Source organism: Thunnus thynnus, chromosome 2, assembly GCF_963924715.1.
Source record: "Thunnus thynnus chromosome 2, fThuThy2.1, whole genome shotgun sequence".
Taxonomy (NCBI): Eukaryota; Metazoa; Chordata; class Actinopteri; order Scombriformes; family Scombridae; genus Thunnus; species Thunnus thynnus.
In genome coordinates this window covers 4,464,914-4,490,189 of record NC_089518.1, presented here as the reverse complement: position 1 = coordinate 4,490,189, position 25,276 = coordinate 4,464,914, and the positions used below count along the sequence as shown (strand labels likewise).

At 41.1% G+C, this 25,276-nt stretch overlaps 1 protein-coding gene across 1 annotated transcript in view; it reads left to right on the top strand.

The window, feature by feature from the left end:
- Positions 1–1,040: 1,040 nt before the first annotated feature.
- The window catches only part of arid3c (AT rich interactive domain 3C (BRIGHT-like)), a 135,682-nt gene continuing 111,446 nt past the window's right edge, over positions 1,041–25,276 (top strand). Inside the window, exons 1-2 of the mRNA XM_067600116.1 lie at positions 1,041–1,262; positions 1,593–2,240. Coding sequence (XP_067456217.1) covers positions 1,224–1,262; positions 1,593–2,240 — 687 coding nt within the window. The 5' untranslated portion in view covers positions 1,041–1,223. The remainder of the gene's footprint in view (positions 1,263–1,592; positions 2,241–25,276) is intronic.

Below are 25,276 nucleotides of genomic sequence, written 5' to 3'. Positions count from 1 at the left end.
ACCAACTGAAAAGATGGACAACTTAAACTATGTTTAGGTTTTAGGTGAAACGCTGTACAGCTCAGAGTGCAAGACCGATTATAGAAAAATATTCTGATAATAAAGTGAAATCAAACATGACTGCAGTAATGGTGGCTGTAGTAATGTCAGAGCTGGAGAGCTGTGTAGCAGCAGTGGCTCTGTGACAGTCAATGGAGGACAGGTGTCGTTTTTCTCTCCATCTATAAGCATACATGAGATGCAACATGACGGGTCATGTTTCTGCGCCCTCTGAGGTCAACATAGGGCCAATGAACATACTGTACATGTGAAAATACAGGTGGAAGGTCCCAGTAGGATAAGCTGATATAATCATATAGATCTGTCCACCACCAGCGACTCTGACATTCTGTTAACAGACAGGTATCTCTCCTGCTCATATGTGTGTATTACATCCTTGTGGTTGATGTTGCAAATTTATGAGCAGGACTGCTTTATGGCAATATCTGATTTTTATGAATTTTGCATCAGTATGATAAAATACCTTGATTTGTAGTGTACTCAATGAAACAAGTTTAATTAGTTCCTCGATGGAAATTTGGTCTGCGGTCAGGAACTGAACACACAGATCACATGAATAAAGTAAAACACACAATATCAATATAAAATATTATTATTGTCCTTAATATGTATTATTATTATATTATAATAAAAACAGCAGCAGATCAAGTTTCTTTATTGACTCTCGAGGAAGTTTACTGCAGTCTATCAATAGGCAATATAAAATGACTCATACCATGATAGAGGAAGACTCATCTCCGTCAGTAATCTAATTATCATGATGTAAATATGATGCAGCTTTACAAGAGTAAATAAAGTTTTCAAAACATACAATAAACCCCAATAATTCCTGCTAGCACATTAAGAGATAACAGAGTAATGTGTCATCAGAGCGGTCTGTATGCTGTCTCGTTGTGGAGTGTCTCGCAGTATTGACGTGTTGTTAGCAGATGGAGCAGGAGGGCTGATCTCTGCCTCCAGAGGTCATTCTCACTACAGTTGCCACTTGTTGCCAAAAGCGGCTCGGGGCTCTGCACCATTCAACGCCGAATACATTTCAAGTATTTATTCAGCCAACTATCGAGACCTACATACTTGATGTTGAATGCGGAACATTACCGGGACTGAAAGAAGACTCTTGTGATCCGGTTGATAATATTTCAGCGCATCTGACGGAGAGAAGCATGGTTGATAACACAAGTTTAGCAACTAAATCTGCTTTGGTAAGGGTCCAGGATTTATTGGCTTATTAGATTTAACTACTCTACACTTGATTTATAATCGTTTTCAAATGCATTATTTTACTACTAATAATGTTACACACTGAGAAACTTTGTAGTTGAACAATTTAACTGTTATATCCACTTTGTGCACGTTATTCGTTTGCTTGTATGCTAGTATGAAATATCTGACAGGTTATCCTCATTATAGTAAACTTTAAAGTCAGACAATGAAATTGGATCAGTGTGTGTAATGAGGCTTATTGGTAGAGCATGTGTTATAATCGTATAAAGTGATAATCATTACACGACCGTCCTCTCGTTTGCCCGCAGCAAAGCTCTTTCTCGTCCGCCAGCAGCCTTCCCCTCCAGGCTCCCTCCGCCTCCTCCCATAACCCGTTCCCCGGCGCACAGTCCCACCAGCCCGGCAGCGGCGGTATGAAGCTCGAGGCGGTCATGGAGAACCTGCAGCGGCAACAGGCAGCGCGGCTGGCCCTGGAGGAGAAGCTCCGGCAGGCGGAGAAAGAGAAAAACCTCCGCTCCATGGTGGAGTCCCAGATACACCAACAAGCCCTGGCTTTTCGCCATTACCAGGCGGCGATGCGCGGCGCTCTGGCCGCTGGAGTTGCCAACTCGTCCCCCGGGGTGACGCTCCCTCACATTGAGGTCCGCAGAGCCGACGAGGACAGAAACTCCTCCAGAGTCGGCAGCGACGATAAGGACATGGATGATGAGGAAGATGACATGGAGGAGCAGGAGGTCATTGATGAAGAGGAGGAGGACGAGGACGATGTCGGGTTGAACCACTACCAGCACCGGCAGTCCTCGCTCCAGGAAACCTGCCTGTCTCCGAAGAGCGCTCCGATGCATCTCATGGCCAGAGTCCCAGGGGCCTTTGCCCCGGCCCGCCGCGCAGAGTCCCCGTCGGCGCACCCGCAGACCCAGCACCACGAGTGGACCTACGAGGAGCAGTTCAAACAGGTAAGACTGGCTCCACACTTCAGCCCTGCATGGCAGCTCACTCCAAGCTTTCTGCTTTATTCCCTGTGATATTCGTCATATTAAAACAGCTTGTTTTTAAACTCTTTGCGGATTTTGGCAGCAGTTATTTACATCTCAGAACAGGCTCTGTCGATGAGTTTCTTTATCAATCGCGACTCATTTTTTATTTAAGAAGTTTAATTCTATTGGAAACTTAAGCTTTTTTTGCCTTCGCCTATCATTAGCATATTTCTGCAGCACAAAATTAGAAAATGACATTTGCTTTGATGTGTTTCTTTCTTGCATTTGAGCAACAGGCTATTTGGAGGAAGAGTTTTTATTCAGTTGATTAAATGAAGTTGTGTAAATGTTGAAAATTGTCAGAATCATTTTATGTTGAATTGATGCTGAAAGTTTGAAGGAGGTTTTCTGACATTTAAGATATAATTTATAAATGGTTTGTGAGTGGTAATGACTTTTTTAATGTTTAATTAATTTTACTAAAACTTTGCAGCTACATATCATTTATAAGACATTAGAACAAATGTGTCCAGGCTGTATAAAAAATCCTTTTGACTGATGGAGAGGATACAACCACTTATCTTTTCAAAAGAGCTGCAGAGGACCTGTATGAAAATCCATCCTAACAACTTATTAAGCATTCATCAACGGGTTACTAACATTTAAAACTGCATTACAACTAAACAGAAAGGATATTTACTCAGTCAATAACAATTATTAAGAATAAATGTTGCTTTTGAAAAATCCTTCAGGCAAGGGTCCATCGTTTATTCTCTAAATGCTAATCATTTATTAATAAATGGTTTTTGGTTTAGGACCTTTTATGCCATTAATGAAACCATTAGAAGAGATGCCTTGTTAGACGACGGGACTGTACAGTACGTTTCATTGTCTTGAGCGCTGATTGAAGTTATTTCTCCTGAACAGCTCCTTAGCTTAGCAGCTAGTTAATGACAGTAAGTTATTTGATTGATATACAATTCCCCATATTTCCAGCCTCCAGCAGGCAGATCTATACTCTCTGAGCGATGAAGGATTCTCCATGTCATCTTTTATTTATGATGGATCATTTACAGACTTCCCTAAATGTGATGTGTACATTAGTGCCTGCATTAGCGCTGCACATTAAAGCAACCCAATGCATGGAAATGCAATTTAAATAGGGGCTGAAACCAATAGCCTCAATATAGAGACAATTATGTGTGGAGGATGGTGAGCTCAGCCTGTGGAGAGAACGTCCAGCGCCCAGTTCTTTGTTTTCCCTTCACGTATATGATTCATTAATGGTGTATTTAGAATTATTCTTACTATAGATTATGTATATCATCTTTCTAGTCATTTGAGTGGATAGCCTGCTTGACATTTACCATCACAGGATATGATAAACATATTATTAGATATTATGTATGTTGGCTGAATTGAAAACCTATATTATTGTCATTATAAAAGCTTTACCTTCTGCTGAAAACTCTTATTTTCATTAAGGCAAGTTTCCTGTGGCCGTCCATGTAAAATTAGGCTATATGCTTCAAAGATTCCTCAGGATGTGCAGTTATTGTGGGGGTCATTTGTATGTAGTCATTCAGTGTAATGGTCATGGGACAATAAAAGGATGCTTATGGCTGCTAGGCAGACAGAGTGGAGCCAGCATACTAAGCATGCTCAAAGCTGCAAAACAAAACCACATTTGAAGGCAGTAAATGCATCTTTGGAAATAGGAACAAGATGTTGGCTAAATATAAAAAGGCCCCACTGAGGCGGACAAGTTTTAATCTGATCTGAAAGAAAAGGGACCGGCAGTGTTTACAGTAGCTCCTAAATCACTTCTCTAGACTTCAGGAACAATATGGGAGTCAGTGCTGGCATAAACGCACAAAATAAACAGTTTTCTAACTTAAAAAAAGCCATAATTTCTTCAATTTCTGCTCATTTGGACTGCTTTTGTTTTCATTTTATGTAGGATTTAAATTCTTAAATTAGAAGGGATTAAAAGGCGACCACAAGACAAATATGTGTTGTAAAGAACAGACAGCTGGTAAAACCTTATTTTAGCCTTTACAGTAATGACCCAGCAGGAGACAATGAGCAGCAAAATCTAAAGGGATGAGACTGTAAAACATAAAAGAAATTCCTCTCAGTGACAGAAAAAGATGCTTAGTGTAGATGACAAAAGGATCGGAGGCAGAGATAGAGACAGAGAGAGAGAGAGAGAGAGAAGGTGTTGCGTGTAGTTTTGGCAGTGGTTCAGGAAATGCAGGGAACTGGACCTGGTGATATTCCAGCCTGGCTCATACCCAAAAATGCTGGGATCTCCCCGTCTGGCCGTGTGTGTGTGTGTGTGTATGTGTGTGTGTGTGTGTCTGAGAGGCGGCTTGGTGCCAAACTATTACGAAACAAAATCGTGTGCTGTTACACACTCGGCTGTGCTTCCTCTCTGAAACACTCACATACACATTATTTACAAGCGTGTTGGCACGGATATGTGAGCCTGCAGGCATTTGTGTAAACTAACATAGTAGTAAAGTGAAAGGCAGTAAACTGTGGTATTTTCATCGTAACTTAAAATGTGTTAAACCCCCCAAAAATAACCGCAAAAAAAAAAAAAGGCTGTTGATTCATCTTTATAGTGAGGGGTTTTTTTTCATTGTGTAAAGGCCGGTATACAGTATACTTTGAACTGGCTACTTTGACAGTGTTGTCAGAGTGCTATAGCTCAATGTGCAGAGATGTGAAAAGGTTTCAAGTCTCTGCAAGTTGATTTTGTTCTGGAACTCAAAACACTGTCTGGAAGGAAGGAAAAAGACTTAATCCAACATCTGCTAAAACATGCCAAAAACTGTGGTGCATTTCTTTAGGAAGTGTTTCGTAATTTGTAAAATGTTGAAGTAGTCAATTAAAAAAATCCCAGAAATGGTCTATTGTAATATGGCATATTATATTAATATTATAATATTAGTACTGATATTATAGAAAGCCTGTAGATGGTAGGCTGCTACTATATCTTTTATACTATCTACTATTTTTTATTTAATGCTTAAAAAGTAGTTAGCATCTGGATCTGCGTCACAAAAAGCACAAAAACACTGAGGTGATGATCTCCAAAGCAATTATCACGACGCACACAAGAATGAAAACACAGTTTGCATTCTGCAATGTTTGACCTGGAACCACCATATAACCATATAATCTGCCTGAAATTACACATCATGCTTACCCCACTTTTAGAACATTTCACAGTGTTTATTTTATTACCTGTAAAATCTGTGTGTGTGTGTGTGTACACACACACACACACACACACATATATATATATATATATATATATATATATATATATATATATATATATATCCAATACAAATGAACTTGCAACTAGGATTTCTACTCACTGTTATTTTTAGAAGCCTCCTGAAATAATGGTTGAGGGCTGTAAAGTAAATGACTTGTTAAAAGATGTGTCTTTACAGTGCACAATGGCCCAGCTGTGTGTGTCAGCATGTTAAAAATTTGCTCTTAAAACACTGAGATGTAACCAAACGGTTGCCTGCTTTGTGTTGTTGCTCAAAATGTTCACAGACAGACGGTGATATTCATTTTGAAACAGCAGATTACATTTCCTCGAGTGAATTGTCATGTAATGAAGATTATGTCAGTTTATGGGTTTTTGTTTTGGTGAGCCACTCCTTTTAGTGGATTGTACCTCTTCCAACTTGTTTTTCCAACAACTATAGAAAAGTGGTGGAGGAGGAGGTGGAGGAGGAGGAGGAGGGAACTTGTACTGGTGTATGATTACACTCCCCTCCCCCTGCCACTCAAATCATCCACACTCCAAAAACTATCCAGCATCACAGGTCACTTTGCCTGTTATTAACCTTTAGGCCACAAACAAGCAAAGATGGAAAGAAATATGACAGCTCTACTTATTTCAAAGTGTCATGTTCTTGATACTAGTGCAACATCTTGTTTCAAGATACTGACATTGGTTTCTGGAAAAATCCTGAAACAAGTTGATTAAATGGAAAACATGAATATAAATCTCACCAGTGTTTCACTTGTTTCATTAAAATCAGAGTAAGATTAATAACTCAATAACAGCCAATATGACCTTTTTGAATGCATGCTGATGAGAGATGATTCTGTCTGTATTAGAGCCCAACTGATGCTGCCGTTTTAAGGCTGACACTGATATTTCAAAGTTTAAAAAATTCGACAACAATACATCATCTTTTATTTGACATTAACAGACATTTTGATATTTTGATTTCATACCTTACAAATAGAAGCAAATGGATCCCTGGAATGTGAGACAAGGTCCATTCTAATTTCTACAACATGCATTGTTTGCAGTGTATTGTAAAGTATACAGTGAAATGTAGGTCTGGTATGGTCCTCTACATGTTTGTTCAGTATTTATCAAAGGGCTCATCTTGAAAAACAATCAGCCCTTCAATCTGACCCCTCCCCCTCCACCCCTGCACCACCCACTTTAATGTGACCATAAAACCTGGCAGGAAGACCAGCTCTGAAAGAGACACATGCTGCTGCACTTCAACTCCTGTGTCAACATTCTCTGAGGGTTGTGGAAACATCATCCAATCCCATGAAGCTACTGTAAAACATATTAAAATTCTCCATATGGCAAAGAGCTAGATTTTTTTTCACCAGAATATCAGGGAGCGTGTGTGTGTGGGGCCCCAGCCTCCTGCCAGGATCCTTACACCACATATTCAGCAACAGCTGTAGCTCACTTTAAAATGTGCTCTGTCACTGGAAATGCTTTAATGGCATTCCTGGATTCTTTCACTATGTGCCATTATGGTTATATTGTAGGCTGCCACATGGACTAAGGAGGCGGGGGGTGGGGGTGGGGGTGGGGGTGGTGGTGGTGGTGGGGGGGGGGGGGGGCTGTAAACGCAAAACAGAAGAAGTGAAAGAGGGAAAGGATGAGTGTGTGTGTTGTGTGGTCAGCCTAGTTGGCATCACTGGGTGTAATAATTCAACTGTCATGTATACTGTAATCTGTACTTGATGGAAACTTATATACACAATCCACAGAGAAAGGTGGGTGGGGGTCCAGAGGATGTTGATTTTGTGATATTGGGCTATAGAAATAAAATTGACTTGACTTGATAAATTGTATTTAACATTAGCGCTGCATTTAATTATTTTCAATGTTTTTTTTTTGGTTGCTTGTTTTTTTTTTTTTACAGTGTTATGGAACATAGAAAAAATGAGGGAAGCTGGAACTCAGTGACTTGATTGATTAACCGTTTATCAAGATTGTCATCAATTAATTTTCAGTGAACAAATTACTCAACTTATTGTTTTGGCCCTTTAGCATTTTACAATTTAAATTCAGTTCTGGAAGTCCTCTTTTCTGTGTGCTCTGAGGGAAATGAAACTAGCCGTGCAGACTGTTGAAAAGTTACATTTCCTGTAGTTTCAAAATTTTCAATGACAAAATGTGTCATATTTTTCATTGACAGCAGCATTTAAAGGGTCTTGAAACATCTGAATGACATCTACTGGTGCTTGTAGGAACCTCGGTATCAGTAGTACATTGATCCCATCACTCCTAGTCTCTCTACACACACACACACACACCATTCAGTTCCTTTGCAGAGCCTCCACTGTGGCGGGGATGACAGTATTTTGGGACTCTTTCTTTTCATGCTGTACTGCTACATGGTGAGACCTGGGAGTCACCATGCAGTGAAATGGGCTCGGCACAATGTGCCATTGAGACATAGTTGTTTTTACTGCAAATGGCTCCTCTCTTTTCATTAAAACAGAGGCAGGGTCAGCTTGTTCAAACACCCTCCCCACCCTCAATGTGGGTGTTACTTTTTAATCGCAGCAGCCTGGAATTTCTGCAGCTGCTTGCAAAAGCCCCCCTCTCTGTTTACGAGATCCGACTGTTGGGCAAACATTGCCTCACCGCTGTGTCTCTGACTCGCTTTTTCCATCCCGCCATTGTTGGGGAGGCCCTCGGCATCACTATGACAACGTGTTATCTTTTGATTGAATGCATGTATATATCAGTTTTTACATCACATCATGTTTGTACATCATGTCGTTGCTGCTAACATTGTTATAGGAGAATGTGCTGTAACACAATATAATGGTGCAGCGCTTCATGTCGTTAGTTATGAGGACCTGAGAGGCCCTTAAGGGTTGAGTTATTTGGTTTGGAGCAGGCTCTCTAAGAGGGGACAATGTCACAAAAATCAAAGGGCAGAAATAAATGATGAAGAGCTTGTGGAGTGAAACTGAGAGTAATGAAATGAGATGTGATGTGAAAAATGTTGTGGCACATATTTAAATAAGACAGTGATACAATTCAATGATGATTCGGTAATCTGATAAAAACAGACCCATTTTCATCATCTGTCAACACTTGTGATTTAAACAATCAAATTTAACACTGGTGGAAGGCTGGAAAAACACAGATACATTTCCAATAGACTTTCTTACACTGAAAGCAGATTTTTGTCAATGGTTTGTCATTTGTAAAGGAGTAACAGATGTGTTCAGACAAATCTGGATTAGTCAGACAAATTTGACTGTTGGAGTGTTTCAGCCCCAAACAGCCAATGATCTTTCCTCCAAACCCCTCTCCTTTTCTTTCTTATCTCCATGATAATTCTCTTTTTTTGCAAACTCTCTTAACCGCTTGAACTTGTCATAAATCACTCATTTCAGCCAGATGAATGTCACCTGTTCATGTGGAGGTGAAAGTTCGTGAGATTCAATCATTAGCAAAATCAACACCCCTAAAATTGCCATATAAGGCAATTCAAGGCTTTTCATATACTTTTCTTGACTTTGTTTGCAACTGTGACACCTCTAAAATTAGCACCGTGTATAGTGTGAACACTCCTTATTCAGCCGAAGTAAGTTACCATATAACTCACTAACCTTAACCCCAACCTATGATGACATAACCCAGTGATTTTGTGTGATTTATCCTCAGATCATGTATACTTAACATTACTTCTGACTGTTTTCCAAAGCATACGGTTGAGTTTTAGAATTTTGAACTGCCTCTCGTTTTAGTACGTCATGAATTTGATTTTGAAGACACATAAATATGCCTGGTCTAGGTTATCCACAATGTACATGTCTGTTTTTTTTTGTTTGTGAAAGTTATGTTAGTAGCCGTTTTTGAACAAATAGTTCAAGGAAAGTTTAAGAAACTAAACCAGCTAAACTAAAATTCTCTCAATCCCGTTTGTATTTCCACCACATCTGTCATGAATCAATCATGAACATTACAGCAGTGAAATGACAGTTTATAATGTCAGAGTTGTTGCCCGTAGTAATGAACCTACAGAGAATTATCAGCCACTCTGCAGCTCCCCTCGGCTTTACACAGGATTTTCCCTGCTATCTAACTCAAAAGCAGGCCGCCTTTGTATTACTGGCTGCTGCCTTTGTTGAAAATTCCAGCATGTGATGTTGACGGAATGAAAAGTTTCAAGTTTCATGTTTCAAGTTTATTTTATTTTTCATGTTTAAGTTTATACAAAGACAGGCGTATGTATACACATACAAGCATAAAGACATATACGTGCATAACAGATAAATGTGAAAAATAGAGCAAGAGTAAAATAGAAACACATTTAAGCACAAATTAAAACCCAATAGAAATAAAACAGATTAAACACAGTTAAAAGCCAGAGAATAAAAGTGAGTCTTCAGGTGCATCTTAAAAGTGTCAACAGACTCAGCCTGTCTAATGGCCTCTGGCAGGCTATTCCAGAGCCGAGGAGCCGCTTCAGAAAGAGCCCTGTCCTCAGCCGTTTTTTCCGCGAACGGGGCACAGCCAACTTGCCACAGTGGGAGGATCTGAGGGGTCTGGTGGTGCTGTAACGGGTGAGAAGTTCTGAGATGTAAGTAGGGGTGGAGAGATTTATAAACAATTAGAAGAATTTTGAAGTTTATCCTGTAATGGACGGGGAGACAGTGTAAGGATGCAAGGATAGGGGTGATGTGGTCTCATTTCTTGGACCTTGTTAATAATCGGGCAGCAGCTTTTTGGATAAGTTGTAAACGGGAAATGGTAGCCTGAGAAATGCTTAGGTAGAGGGCATTACAGTAGTCCAGCCTGGATGATATTAGTGCATGAATAACTCTTTCTAGGTCAGAGACATTACATTACATTTTACATTACATTTCATTTAGCAGATGCTTTTATCCAAAGCCACGTACATATGAGACTGATACAACACAAGCAAGGATCTAGTCAGGAGACAACAACACGAGCAAGTGCCATAAAGCTTAAGTTTGGGCCCAATAGGACGTAGATGCCAACAGGCAGTGCAACAAGGCAATGATTAGAGTGCATAGAGTGCATAGGAGTATGTTTTTTATTTTTTTGTTTTTTTGTTTTTTTGTCTTTTTCTCCCTACAGTTCATCAAGTGCAGAGGTGTTCGCGAAAGAGCTTGGTCTTTAGTCTTCTCTTAAAGATTGAGAGGGACTCTGCAGATCGAACAGAGTTTGGTAACTCGTTCCACCACCGGGGAACTACAGAGGAAAAGAGTCTAGCTAGTGACTTAGGGCCCTGTTGTGGTGGTGGTACCAGGTGCCTTTTGTTGGCAGAGCGTAGTGGGCGGGAGGGAGTGTAGACCTGAATGAGGGAGTTCAGGTAGGCAGGAGCCGTTTTAGTTGCTATTTTGTAAGCAAGTGTCAGGGTTTTGAATTTGATGTGGGCAGCAACTGGGAGCCAGTGGAGGGATATCAACAGCAGGGTGACGTGCTGTTTTGGGCTGATTGAAGACCAGACCAGACCACACTGAGGCCACGTGAACCTTAAAGGTTAGTTGGTCATCAATCATGACACCCAAATTTCGGGCAGACTTTGTGGGCATGAGTGGGGTTGATTCGAGCTGGATGCTGATGTTTTGTTGTATGGAAGGACTGGCTGGTATGACAAGGAGCTCGGTTTTAGGTGGCGTTCTTTCATCCATGCTGATATATCGGCAAGGCATGAAGAGATCCTAGCGGAGACTGAGTGGTCTTCCGGTGGGAATGACAGGAAGAGCTGGGTATCATCAGCATAGCAGTGGTATGAGAAACCATGGGAGTGGATGATTGTGCCAAGTGAGGTGGTCTATAATGAGAAAAGGAGGGGACCAAGCACTGACCCTTGGGGAACTCCTGTGGATAAGCTGTGCAGTTTGGACATTTCTCCATTCCAAGATACTCTGTAATATCTCCCTGACAGGTAGGACATGAACCAGCAGAAGGCGGATCCTGAGATACCAAGCTCAGTGAGTGTGGAGAGGAGGAGTTGGTGGTTAACTGTATCAAAGGCAGCTGACAGGTCCAGTAGCAAAAGGGCTGAGGACTGACCAGCAGCTCTAGCTGAGCGCAGTGATTCCATAACCGACAGTGGTGCAGTCTCGGTAGAGTGACTCTGTTTAAAGCAAGACTGATTTTGGTCGTACAGGTTGTTTGCAGAGAGGAATTCAGAGACTTGATTAAAGACTGTGCACTCAAGTACTTTTGACAGAGAGTGAGAGGAAAAGCCTAATTTTGGAAATGGTTCTGAGTTGGAAGAAGCTGGACCTGACAACGGAAATGACCCATTTGTTGAAATTTAGGTCACTATCAATTATAACACTCAGGTTCTTAGCGTGTGGTCTAATGTAGGTGGAGAGGTGATTGAGGTTCTGGGTGATAACAGTGGTATGATGTGGGGGGCCAAAGAGTAGATGTCTGTCTTGTCCTCATTTAATTGAAGGAAGTTATGAACTAACCAGTCTTTAATGTCTTTGAGACAGTTTTGTAATTTAGTTACATCAGCCTGATTTTGGGAATTTAAGGGGGGGATAGATTTGAGTATCATCTGTGTAACATTGAAAAGAGATGTTTTGAGTTTGGATGATTCTTCCTAATGGGAGCATGTAGAAGAAGAAGAAGAGGCCCTAAAACTGAACCCTGTGGAACCCCACATTAAATATTTGCAGGTGTGGAGGATGAGCTGCTGATGGAAACAGTGAATTGTCTTTTTGAAATGTAAGAGTGGAACCAACCAAAGGTGGATCCAGAGAGGCTGACTCAGTGTTGCAAGCGATCCAGGAGAATTGTGTGGTCAGCAGTGTCAAAGGCTGCACTGAGATCTAGAAGAATTAAGATGGAGCATTTACCGGCATCTGCAGCACAGACAAGGTCATTTGTCACTCTTAGTAGAACTGTCTCTCTGCTGTGGTGTTTGCAGAACCCTGACTGGAATTTCTCAAAAATATTGTTTTGGTTTAAAAGGACAGAAGCTGATTAAAATCAATCTTTTCTAAAAACCTTAGATAAGAAAGAAAGCTTAGAAATTGGCCTAAAATTGTTTGGAATAGCTGGGTTAAGACCAGGCTTCTGAAGGAGTGGCTGAACTATGGCATGTTTAAAACAAGATGGGACTGTGCCTGTGGCGAGAGAACTGTTAAAAATCATCAGTAATGTAAGACCAACTGCTGCAAATGTCTGTTTTAGGAGCTTTGTTGGCATTACATCAAGCTGACAGCTAGTGGGCTTCATGCCGGAAATTATGCGACCAAGCAGGGGTAAAGAGACAGGGTGGAAATTATTAAAAACACGAGCGTCCTCAATAGCCAGTGAGAAATTTTTGATTGGGTGTGAAATATTTGACCTAATGCTGCCAATTCTGTCTATAAAGAAAGGGGCGGAACTCAACTGTGTGCAGTATAGCACCTGGACATTATGCAGTGCGCACACACCAGAGTTATTTTGTGTTTCATCTTCAAAAAAGGCAGCGGTTGCAAGCATGTTTTGATTTAAGGACTAAATATTTACCTTTATGAGAACACTTTTGTCTGTCAAATCATGATTTTTTTCACATAAGCGCATGACACTCTAAAGGTGTGTGCACAAACTGTGTATGCTGCATCATGCACATTCTCCAGCCTTTGCCACCTTTGTCTCAAAAAAATCCAGGGAAAACCCTGTTACAGCGCTTTATAACGAGTTTCAGCTCACATTGTTTAGCTGTAACTTTACTTTACTTTTGGTTCACTCTTAGTGCTCTCATAGTGTCGTTTTGGGCCGCAGCAGGCTGCTGTTTTCAGAGAAAAAACTCAAAAAACCCAATGTACACTAGCTGGTCAGCACCAAACTGCAAAAAGTTAGCGACTAGCCGGTTAACATAGTAGAGCATTTATTAGGTAAAGAGCCAGATATTTCCCTCAGGAGTTGGTAAAGAGCAAAAACAGAGCCAAAAGAGGTCATCAGGTGGACAGAAACACGGCTACAAATGCATGATAATCCAAATGATAAGTCTGCCATATCACTTAAAAGATGGTATGTTGATGTTGTGTTCACAACTTGTTTCTGCTGCCCCCAGGTGGCCAAAAAATCTCACAGGTTTATCAAATAAGAATAACAGATTTAAAAAATATGGCATCATTTGAGATAGGGCTGGGTGATATGGCAAAAAATATGATCACAATAATTTTTTTCCCAAATTGATCAATATTGATATTTATCATGATATGTATTTTGATAATGCTGCCAGTTTGAAGAGTATATTGCTCTTGTTTTTTGAGTGTTTGAATGTTGGTTGAACCAAATAAGCAGTTTCACTTATTCCCTAAACAATTCTTAAGCAAGGCGGTTAAGTTAACCCTTGAAACAAACCTTAATCCAGTAGCCAAATCAATTTTACAGCAGGGAGCAGGTAGGTACTGTTCTCAGTGTTTCCCCTAGGTTGACTGCTCTGCTCTCTTTTCCAGCAGTTGGTGAAAGACGAGGTCAAGACATTTCTTGGTCTTGAGAAGCTGCAGCAATTATTAATTGACACACTGTAGCCTGTACTGTACATTTATTGCCAGACTGACACCTTAGTGCTAACCTTTTCCTCTGCTCCACTCACATTCACTGTCACTTTTCTTCCAATCACTCTCTCACTTAACCACTCACTCGCTTACACACTGCCTTATTCCTTAAAAGGAGCTATGCTGCCAAGAGTTTCCCAGGCAACGTCATAGATGTTGACTCACGTTTCCAAACAGCGCTGCTCAGAGGTTCCCAAATGCTATTGATTTCCAAATGAATGGATATTTGGCATTATTTTTGGCAATTAAAATGTCTTTTTTGGCCTGGCGGGGGTTCTTGTTGGCCTCGCAGTCCGCCAGGCATGTACAATTATATGGTAACACTGGTTCTGAAAAATTAATATGCATCAAGAAAATTATTATTCAGTGGACATGCAAGTTAGATGTGTGCACTATTGGTATGATCTTTTTCTCCAAAAAATTAATGTAAAAGCAACTACAACGTTCACACAGACCAGTCACTACCTGCAGAAGCTACAGATAACAAACCAGGGTCAGAAAATTCACTGATTCTTCAATATACATGACCTTCAGCCTCATTTGCATCCAGTATAATGCACAGTCAGCATTTTTATGACGCAATATATGTAATCAAAAGCTGTACATTCAATGGGTGGAGATTTGCATGTGCCACCTGGGTAGGGCTCTGCACTAACAAGACTGAGTAATAATTGATAGACGAACTCCAAGTTAACATATAAGATTGCTGCCATAAAAGTCTGTGTTTGTGTGTCAAGGTCTCTCTGGTGTGCTGAGGAGAATCTGTCATTGCTGCTGAATCAGTTCTTGTATGAGTCCTTTGAGGCATTCACTTCTGTCCTGTCAGTGTGTGCTAGGTTAGCTTCTCTGACCCAGAAATGTTCCCTAAATTTCCCTTTAAGCAGCTGTAACATTAGCAAAAATATCATGGCAGTTTCACATACATTGTGCTTGATCTAACTTTTCATCAAAGACATCATTTCCATTCTAGCTGCTGTTCCCACTAGCTTCTGTGACTAGCTTCTGTAAAAAACTGAGTCATGTTCCAGGGGCCATCCATACCATCCATATTCTAAGATAAATGAATATCTACTACAAACCTTGATACTAGAATTCATTGTGAAGTAAAAAAAACCCAACAACAATTCATTTGTTATGATTTTTAAAAAACAAAAAAAACTAGTAGTGGTGCACATAGTAGAGCTGTATCATCAAGTGAATATTAATGCCAAAAATTTGTATAATTGATTAATCGTTTCAGTCATTTATGAAGGGAAAATGTTCTTTTGTTCCAGCTTCTCAAATGTGATGATTTGATTAGAGCTGCCACTAACGACTATTTTGCTATCGATTAATCTACCGACTATTTTACTGATTAGTCGGTTAATCTATTATCTATCTATTAATTAATCTATCTATTTTCCTATAAAAAAATCAAATTGACCATTTTATTTAAGTTCATTTTATTTTGACAACTGTATCTCTTTGTATAATGCAGCACAAAACACAATGTAAACAAAGGTTTACAGTACATGTTAAAGTGCAAAACTGTAGGTTTAAACTGGCATCTCCAACATGATAAAAATAAATAAAAAAGAGGGCTTACTATTTAAGTCAGTAGTGCAACCCCAAAAGAAAGTTTCTATCAAGCCCCTCATTAAAGTAAAAAAAACAAAACAACCAAAAACACCTGTTAGACATGTGTGTTGTAATGTAAGAATGTCAGCATGTCCACATGTTCTGGACTTAGGCTAGCTCTTTTCTTGGAAACTATGTTTCACACAAATAAGACTTTGCTAGAACAGCCAGAGAGGGAAACCTTGCCTCATTTGCTTACCACCACTGCAGTGGATCTATACTTTTAGGCAGAGGCTGTTCCCCAAAATACTTGATAATCTCTTCTCTCACTGAATGACTGATGACATCTGCTTCATCTCCACTCTCATTCTAGCTGGATGTTTCTTCTGAGTCCAACCCAAGCAATTCATCCAGCAAAGACACAGACCTCTTCTCTGTAACGCCCGCTGATGCTTGGGCTTCTGTGGTGTGCTGCTGTTGCTGATTCTGTGTCAGTCTCCTCTTTGCTTCTAGCGCAAGGGTTTGCACTTTCACCTGCAGTTTCAGGATTTCTTCTGGGGACAGGAATTTCACTCTGCAAAACCTGGGATCCAGGGCTGCTGCAATTACACTGATGTTTGTAACAGCATCTTTGTAGGCCATCTCAATCTCCCACCTTGTTGAGATTTTCTGTGCTTCAGCAGCCTGAAACGCCTGCACATGGGTGTTGTCAAAAGCTGCATTCTGTGTGGACTTCATCAGTCCTTTAATAAGTGCAGGTAGAGAGGAGAAGGTCACATATGACTCCCCACTAAGATAAACAGCAGCACACTCACATGGCTTGAGAACTTGTTCTAGCTCCTCTAACAGGCTCCACTGTTCAGCTTTGAGGTCAAGGAAATGCTTTCCTCCAAAGTGTCAGACACTCTGAGGGAGGAAAAGTTTCATAGCCACAGGAAGTCATTCCTTCCTGTGGCTCTCTGTGGTGCGTCTTGGTGGAAAGAGTCTTGCACTGAATGTACTCCTGAGCTTGACCAGCACATCATGAAGTGGCTTGGAGACATTGCCCATGATGACACATAACTTGGACAGCATCCTCCTCTCTGATATCGTAGCCAGAGAGTCTAGCTCTACTCCCACAACGTCACTTGCTTAGTTTGTTGAGTCTGTTGGTGTCCACTACCCTCAACCTGCTGCCCCAGCACACAACAGCAAACAGGAGAACACTGGCCACCACAGACTCATAAAACATCCTCAGCATTGTCTGGCTGATGTTGAAGGACCTCATCTTCCTCAGAGAGTAGAGACGCCTCTGGCTGTTCTTGTAGAGGGCTGTGTTGTTCTTCACCCAGTCCAGTTTATTATCAATGTACACTCCCAGGCACTTGAAGACCTCCACAATGTCCACTATGACTCCCTGGATGGAAACAGGGGTCACTGGTGCCTTGGCCCTCCTCAGATCTACAACCAGCTCTTTCGTCTTTGCCACATTGAGCTGCAGATGGTTCTGCTCACACCATGTGACAAAGTTTACTATAGCAACTATAGCTATAGCAGGGCCATAAGAGAACTTCTGAGGATTGCAGGACTCTGTGTGGTAGCTTAAGTCTGTGGTGTAGAGGGTGAAGAGAAAGGGATACAGGACTGTCCCCTGTGGGGCCCCAGTGTTGCTGACCACTCTGTCTGACACACAGACACACATCCTCAACTCCCAGCCTGGGGTGGTAGGCAAACTGGAGGGGATCCAAGAGTAGCTTGAGCATGAGCTGGAGCTGCTCCGGAACAGGTCTTTCCAGGGTTTCCATGATGTGGGAGGTCAGTGCCACCAGTCTGTAGTCCTTGGAGCCACTGGGACATGGTGTTCTTGGCACAGGAACGAAGCATGACATCTTCCACAGCACGGGGACCATTTGAAGACTCAGGCTCATGTTGAAGATATGGTGAAGCACTCTACATAGCTGAGGGGCACAGGCTTTCAGCACCCTGGGGCTGACACCATCAGGGCCTGCAGCCTTGCTTGAGTGGAGTCTCATCAGCTGTCTTCTAACATGGTCAGCAATGAATCACTCTGTGGAGGTTACAGGTAGGGGAGGGCGAGGGGTGGAGTCGTCAGGTTGGAGAGGGCAGTTTATTCTGGGAACCACAGGAGGGGTGAGCAGGACCCTCACTGGAGGATAGGAGGCTGTAAGGAGGGGAAGTGGGGGGCAGTGGAATAGATGGTGGTTGGAAGCAAACAACAGATGAGTCAAGGTTGGGATGAGAAGGGGCCATTGTGTCAAATCTACTGAAGAACAGATTAAGCTCACTGGCCCTGTCCAAGCTGCTTTCTCTGTTGCCAGTTGGCCTGAAACCAGTGATGGTCTTCATGCTACTCCAGACCTCTCTCATGTTGTTCTGCTGGAGTTTCCTTTCCAGCTTCCTCCTGTACTTCTTTCAGCCTCCCTGATCTTCACTTTCAGGTCCCCTTGTATTGTTTTCACCTCCTCCCTATTTCCAGCTCTAAAAGCCCTCTTCTTTGCATTTAGGATGGCCTTGATGTCCTTTGTTACCCATGGCTTGTTATTTGAATAAAAATAGACAATCTTTTTCAGACTGTGCAGTCCACACAGAAGTTGATGTAGTCTGTGATGCACTCCGTAAGCCCATCAATGTCCTCTCCTTGCAGCTCACAGAGTGCCCGCCAGTCTGTCACCTCAAAACAGCCCTGAAGTGTCTCATAGGCCGCCTCCGACCATCTCATCACTGTCCTTGTGGTCACAGGCTGAACTTTCACCAGAGGCACATAGCAGGGGTTGAGGTGCACAAGGTTGTGGTCTAGGCCTGTGCAACATCACAAAATATATCATGTGATGAGAGAAAAACGTCTGTCATTTCATATTATGCTCTATTGTTTATTTTGTTGTGATGCAAATCACACTCTTTACAGCAATATTTTTCATCATTTGGACTCTGTCCATCTTTTGCGCGGAGTAAATTAAATTACTATTTTTGGCTTTTTACTCGCAAAGCTTTTACTACACTTACAGTAACGAGTGCAGTCGTCGTCAACTTGAGTACTTCACCTGGTTCGTTGTCTCTCCTTGTGCAGCACACACACAGAGGGCTCAGTCCTGCCTGTGGTGAACCATAGAGAACAGAGAAGCCATGACCGTATATGACAGCAAAATGCAGTAGAGAATGTCCTTATTTATTTTATTTATTTTATGTGCACTCGTTTAGTTTCAGCTCAGTGTGAAGTGTACAGAAACACAACAGCGGACCTTTCTGCTCTGTCCGTGTTCAAACTGATTATTAAACTAGATGTGATCGACTTAGTTGAAACATGTGTAATGATGACAACCTTGCAGGTGGTGCTTTTCTTTTATTATTCTCGCTCAACTGATGTTTCAAGCCTGCATTTGCAGGCAAACAAAAATTGATTACATCTCCTTCATAAAAAGGTGAAATATCCAGTTATAACTGACTGATGTGTGTAGAGGTGTGTGTGGTTATTCTGCAGAAGCCTGGGGCCAGATGCATAAAACTGTGTAGATTCATGACTAAAATTGTGTGTACTGCACAGAGCAGAAATATGCAGACGCATTCTTCTCATCAGATTTATAAAGCTGTGCGTAGGCATGGTTCTGTTTTATAAATCTCAGTCATTGAGGAACTGGGCGCATGCGCACAAGCTTCATTTCCACTCCCACAATGACTCATAAATGGATGAAGACACGCACTGAACCAGCTGTTTTCATATCAACATGATGCCTGCTCCACCAGTCTGTACAGCTGTCAAATAAACTAACTGGAAATAAAAAAGTAGACGATACCACTTTGTGACCATAACACCTGAAAGTGGGGGGACAAAAAGTCTTGTTGTCCCCCATATTCCGGCGCCAGTGGTGCCAATTCAATTCAGAATCGGTTCTCGATTCAAAACCGATTCTCGATTGAATGAATAGAAAAGGGGGCTCAATTTTCAGTCTCTTGCTCCAGTATACTGTGCGCCAAACCATCCACTGATGTCCTCATTGCATTGAAATACAATAAAAAACATAACTGGCAGCCAAGTCCACAGCCTTTTATTTTAAAAAGTTAACTGTATTAATTAATGAATTAGCATCTTACAGTCTCCTGCCTGTATGAGAATAACAAAATGACGGGGAGGCGGAGTGTTCCGCTGTGTTGTTATTAATGTCATGTCCAAGATGCTGAGCGAGCGCAGGGTTTTTGAGGTGAAACAGACTGAGCACCGAGTTATTTTTTTCACCTCAGAGCTGGTTAAAGCTATTTAGTGCTGCAGTGTGTGTTGGTCAGCATGTCTCGTTTGTTACTGCTGGAGTTTGCTGCTGCACTCCAAAGGTAATTATATAGTCATTAAATCAAATCATGCTTGCAACCACTGCCTGTTTCTTGTATTATTTATTTATTGGGACCATGTACAGTGTTAAACATAAATGTTACCATTTGATGTACTGCACCAGAGTTAGCTTATAGCTCATTTTCTTCTGCAGTCCCTTCGGCAGGTCACAATTAAAACATATAAAAGCACAATAACAAACAGTACAAAACAAAAAACACACAGAACGCATAATACAAAACACAAAGCTACACACAATAGCACATCCCATACACCTACAATGTCAACTAGAAATTAATAATGTAAGCTTGTCAAATTAAAAGCAAGATTATTTGTGTTCATGAGAAGACCATGAGATAAAATGTGGAGTTAGTGGTTTCAGAGCTAAGTAGCTCTTAGCAGACTTTTTAATTTGGTTTTAAATGTACTGATGGAACTGCAGTTCTGCATATAATCAGGTAGGACATTCCACTGAGTTGTGGCTTTTACAGAGAATGCTGATTGCCAAAATACAGTGCGACAAAATGGTATGGTACAACCTCGTATAGAGGATATTCTGGAGGATCTAATAGAACTTACTGAGCGAGTGTACTCAAAGTTACATAGTGGAGGAGGGGCCAAACCATTTAAATTTTTATAAACTAGGCACACATTTGAAAATTATCTAAAATTCTCAAAGCTCAGTAAATTGCATTTCTCCAGTACCCTACAATGATGGAAATCCATTGGCTTTTTGTCTAGAGTTTTTAGAGTTTGTATAAGGACTCAAGAAGTTTTATGGCTGTTACTCTAGCCTGCCCCCAACATGTGATGCAATAAGACATATGGGAAAGAATCATAGCTGCGTAAATATCTTGGCTGCATCCAAAGAGAGACAGTTTCTAATATGTCTAAAATTTGCTAAGTTGTACTTTATGGTTTTAACTGTTTTTTTTTAACACATTTCTTAAAGTTCAAATTTGGATCCAGTGTCACACCAAGATATTTAAAATCAGTAACTATGTCAGTCCTTTTACCTTTGATGAGAATATACAGCGTTAGGAGATTGTACCATGGTTTTAGAGAAAAACATACCTTTAGTCTTGTTTACATTTAGACTCTGTTTCGAAGATACAAGTTACAAGATAACTCATGTGCGTGTGCACACTGTAGACTGTAGAGTTGAGTAGAGTTGAGCTGTAGACGGTTGAGTTCCACCTTATCCGTTCCATCAATAGAACATGCCAGAATTTTCAACAAAGGCAGCAGTCATTAATACAAAGGTGGCCCGCCATTGTGTCTTTCTTACTTGTGAAGCAGAACCTGGAAGTTATGGTTTCACTTTGGCTCTGTATGGTGCTTACATGGCGTGAAATGAACCTTGGTCACGGGTCTGGGTAGGTTTCATTCTTGTTTCTTGGATTGTGCACCTTCCCTCCCACTCCCAAACTATGATGATTAAGCCTCCCCTCTCTCACTCCACTTCTCTGATTATTTTGCACAGGGATTCTTGCATCCTGGCAACCTGAGTAGAGTAGCTAGGTGAGTATTTAAAGAGCAAGGAAAGCGCTGGTCAATAAATATCTGCTTTAGTCATTCATGAATGGGAGATGTTGAAGGTGTATGTGGAGAGTTCATTTGAAACCTGGGAAGGATTGAAACATGAACCGGCATGACATGTATTTTGGAGGGTGGGGGTGGATGTAAATGCAAAAATGGTGACTAGCTGACAGACACAGAAAGAGATACACACACCAGTTCCATCTGTTGTACCTCCTGTCATAGATTAATGTGTTTTTGCAAGTGTGTGTGTGCACATAATGCATGCCATTACATTCCTATAGAAGCCTGAGGGGCCACTCTGTATCAGTGCTCTCTCAAATACTCATATGTCAGATAGTGAACCAGACATGTGCAGAGCTTAGCAGCCTGGTCTCTGTGTCTCTGCTCTGACTCCAGATAAAGGGTAATCTGGATCTGTTCACTCTGATCTGTCCAGGCCAGTGGGCCACAAAGATCAGGTGTAACACAAGTGAATTAACCTCTTTGTCAATCCTGCTGACCGGCGACTTTATTTTCATAATGCCTTTAGAAACAGCTCTACATAAGCATCTGGCCATGAAGCAGTGGATAGTGGGTGAAATATGCAGAGAATTTGATGAATTTGAGAAGAAATTTAACAAGAGGAGGTAGAGAAGATGTTTGAGAATGGGTTGTGACTGAGAGAAAGGGACATGAGGATGACATGAGTGATTTACAATCACTAATAGAAAAAAGGAGACTGAATTTGTAAATGTTTTGTTCTTTGTCTTGACTGATGTCAACTAACAAATGACTTCTTTGTATGCGCTTTGCATGGAGTACTAGTGGAGTTTTTGCATTCATTTTGTATCTTAGTACCCTTCTATGGGCACATTTGTGGTGTGTACTTTTCTTAGTAAGCCACTGGCCCACTGTCCAAGCCTTGTGGAAGCTGGAGCTTTTGAATTGAAAATAACTGCTTTGTCCAGATGTTAAAATGTTACATTACATAGTGGACACTTATCTATCAGAATGATAGATTTTGGATCTTCAGAGAGACCTTACAGACAGTGCAATGCAATAAATAATACAGCTGTCTGTGTTAAGGTAATAGCCAAGCATTGTCAATGTAAAGGTTACAAGACCATCTCCAAAGAGCTTGATGTTCCTGTGACCACTGTTGCCAATATTATTAAGAAGTTTAAAGTCCATGGAACTGTAGCCGACATCTCTGAATGTGGTCACAAGAGGAAAATTGGCCCAAGATTGAATGGGGAGAAGGATTGTTTGAATTGTCGAGAAAGAACCAAGGAAAACTTCAATACAGATCCAAGCTGATCATCAAGTTCAAGATATGATAGTTTCAAGTCGTACCGGCTGTCACTGTCTGAATGAAAATGGGCTCCATGGTAGAAGACCCAGGAAGACCCCACTTCTAAGAGGCAGACAGAAAAAAGCCAGACTTGACTTTGCCAAAATGCATGTTGACAAGCCACAGTCCTTCTGGGAGAATGTGCTTTGGACAGATGAAACAAAATTAGAGCTTTTTGGTAAATTAGCGTTTGTTTACAGAAGAAAAAATGAAGCCTCCAAAGAAAAGACCACCCTGCCTACTGTGAAACATGGAGGAGGCTCAGTGATGTTTTGGGGTTGCTTTGCTGCCTTGAATCTGTGCAGGACATAATGGAATCAGAAGACTATCAAGACATTTTGGACATGTTTTGGAGAAACATACAGTCCAATGTCAGAAAGCTGTGTCTTAGTCGCAGGTCATGGCTCTTCCAGCAGGATGCTGACCCTAAAGATACATCAAAAACCACCCAAAGTGGATGAGAAGAAAACGTTGGACTGTTCTGAAGTAGCCTGCTATGAGTCCTGATCTGAATCCCATTGAACATCTGAGAAAAGGGCTGAAACTTGCAGTTGGGAGACAGCATCCATCAAACCTGAGAGAAATGGAGCAGTTTGCAGTTATTCAGAGTTACAGAAAGCACTTGACTGCAGTTATTGCCTCCAAAGGCTGTGCTACAAAATATTAAGTTAAGGGTACCATGCCATTCCATTTTCATTTGTTTTATTGTATTAAATAATATGTTAAGGTGTAAACAAAAGCAAAGTCTCAGTTATATTCAATGTGAAATAAAGGATGATGGATAGTATATACTTGTCAGTTTCAACTTAATACAGAGAAAATTTATTTTTTTTTAAAAAAGGTGGAAGGGTACTAATATTTTCGGCCACATCTGTATATGTCATTAAACATGTTTGTAGGAGGTCTTTAAAACAGGATCTTACAGCAGATCAGATAATGCAGACTTGTTGTCACAGAACACGTGGATTAGAAATAATCTTTTTTAAACTTTGTAAATTTATCATCATTCTATCATTACCCAGGTAGATATGTGAAATGATCGCCTTTCCCTAATTTCAGATTTTTCAGTAGGTTTATCAGAGGTTGCAAACAGAACACCCATCATTGTTAACTTTGCTGCTGCAGTATGAAAGCTGTCTCCACTATCAGAAAGAGATAATCAAGTGTTTCTTCTAAAATGTCCTCAGTCAGGCAGAGGCAGCGGGCTGGCACAGAGGAAGCCAGGAAATTCAAGTGGTGGTGGCAGTTCAGAGCCTCTGATTCAGGAGGTCAGTAGCTCCACCCCCATCATTAATCACTATCTCCCCCCACAGATGGACCTGCAATCTCAGATGCCACCACAACCCCATCACCCCCCTTCCCTCACTCATTTGGCTGTGAGTGACAGGGCGACATCAGCCTAACAATAGCTGCTGGTCATGTTTCCTCCCCTTCTCTCGCACCACTGCAGCCTGATGGAAAGACAATACCCTTTCTGGCTGAAAGAGAAGTGTGAGGTGACACGCTACTGAGAGAGCCTCCCCAGTCAGCCCACTGATCAACAGAATTCATAAAGTGGAGTCAGGGGCATAGTGTCAGGTTACATGTCACTTACAAATGTGCAGCAGCTATTTCTACAGTGCTGCATGTTATTTTAATGAAAATAAATTAGCCTTATACTCCAGTACACCTGACGATAGATAGAATAGTGATTCAAGCCAGTTCATTACCAATTTTACAGCACCAGCACCAATCAAAAGACAGTTAACTACTAGCTGGCAAACACAGTGGAGCATTTAGAAGCTAAGAGCCAGAGCCGGAGGTATTTTTCTCAGGAATTGGTGGAGACTAAACAAGGGCTAAAAGGAGAGTGATGATTGCATAATGTTGCTCTGTGTCTGCTTAATGTGAAAATAGGTAACTGTTTGCCAAAGAGGTTTTCCTTGCTATAATCCTCCCTCCTGTTCATACTGGCTATTAAAAGATACCCTTCAAATGTGCTTTCAATGTAAGTGATAGAGGTGTGTCCACACAGTCATTTAGTGCAAAAATGCATTTAAAAGTTGATGTGAAGCTTATATGAGGCTTCAACAGTCCGAATTAGTCATATCAAGTGGATATCTGACACATTTACAGTCTTTTTAGCATCAAATTCCCTCTTTTGTTTCCTTGGACAGTGTTTCCCTGTTGAGCTGTGGTGGAAGTATAGTAACAAAAAGAGGGACTTTGATACTAAAAAGACTGTAATGTTGAAAGATATCTACTTGATTGACTAATTTGGGCGGCCGCAGTTTCATATTGGCTTCAGATAAATGTTTAAATACATTTTTGCACAGGCGGACTGTGGATTTTGTCCCCCATCACTTACATTGTAAGTGCATTATGAAGGAATCTTCTAATGATCAGTGTGAACAGGAGGAATTATCACAGCAAAAAAAA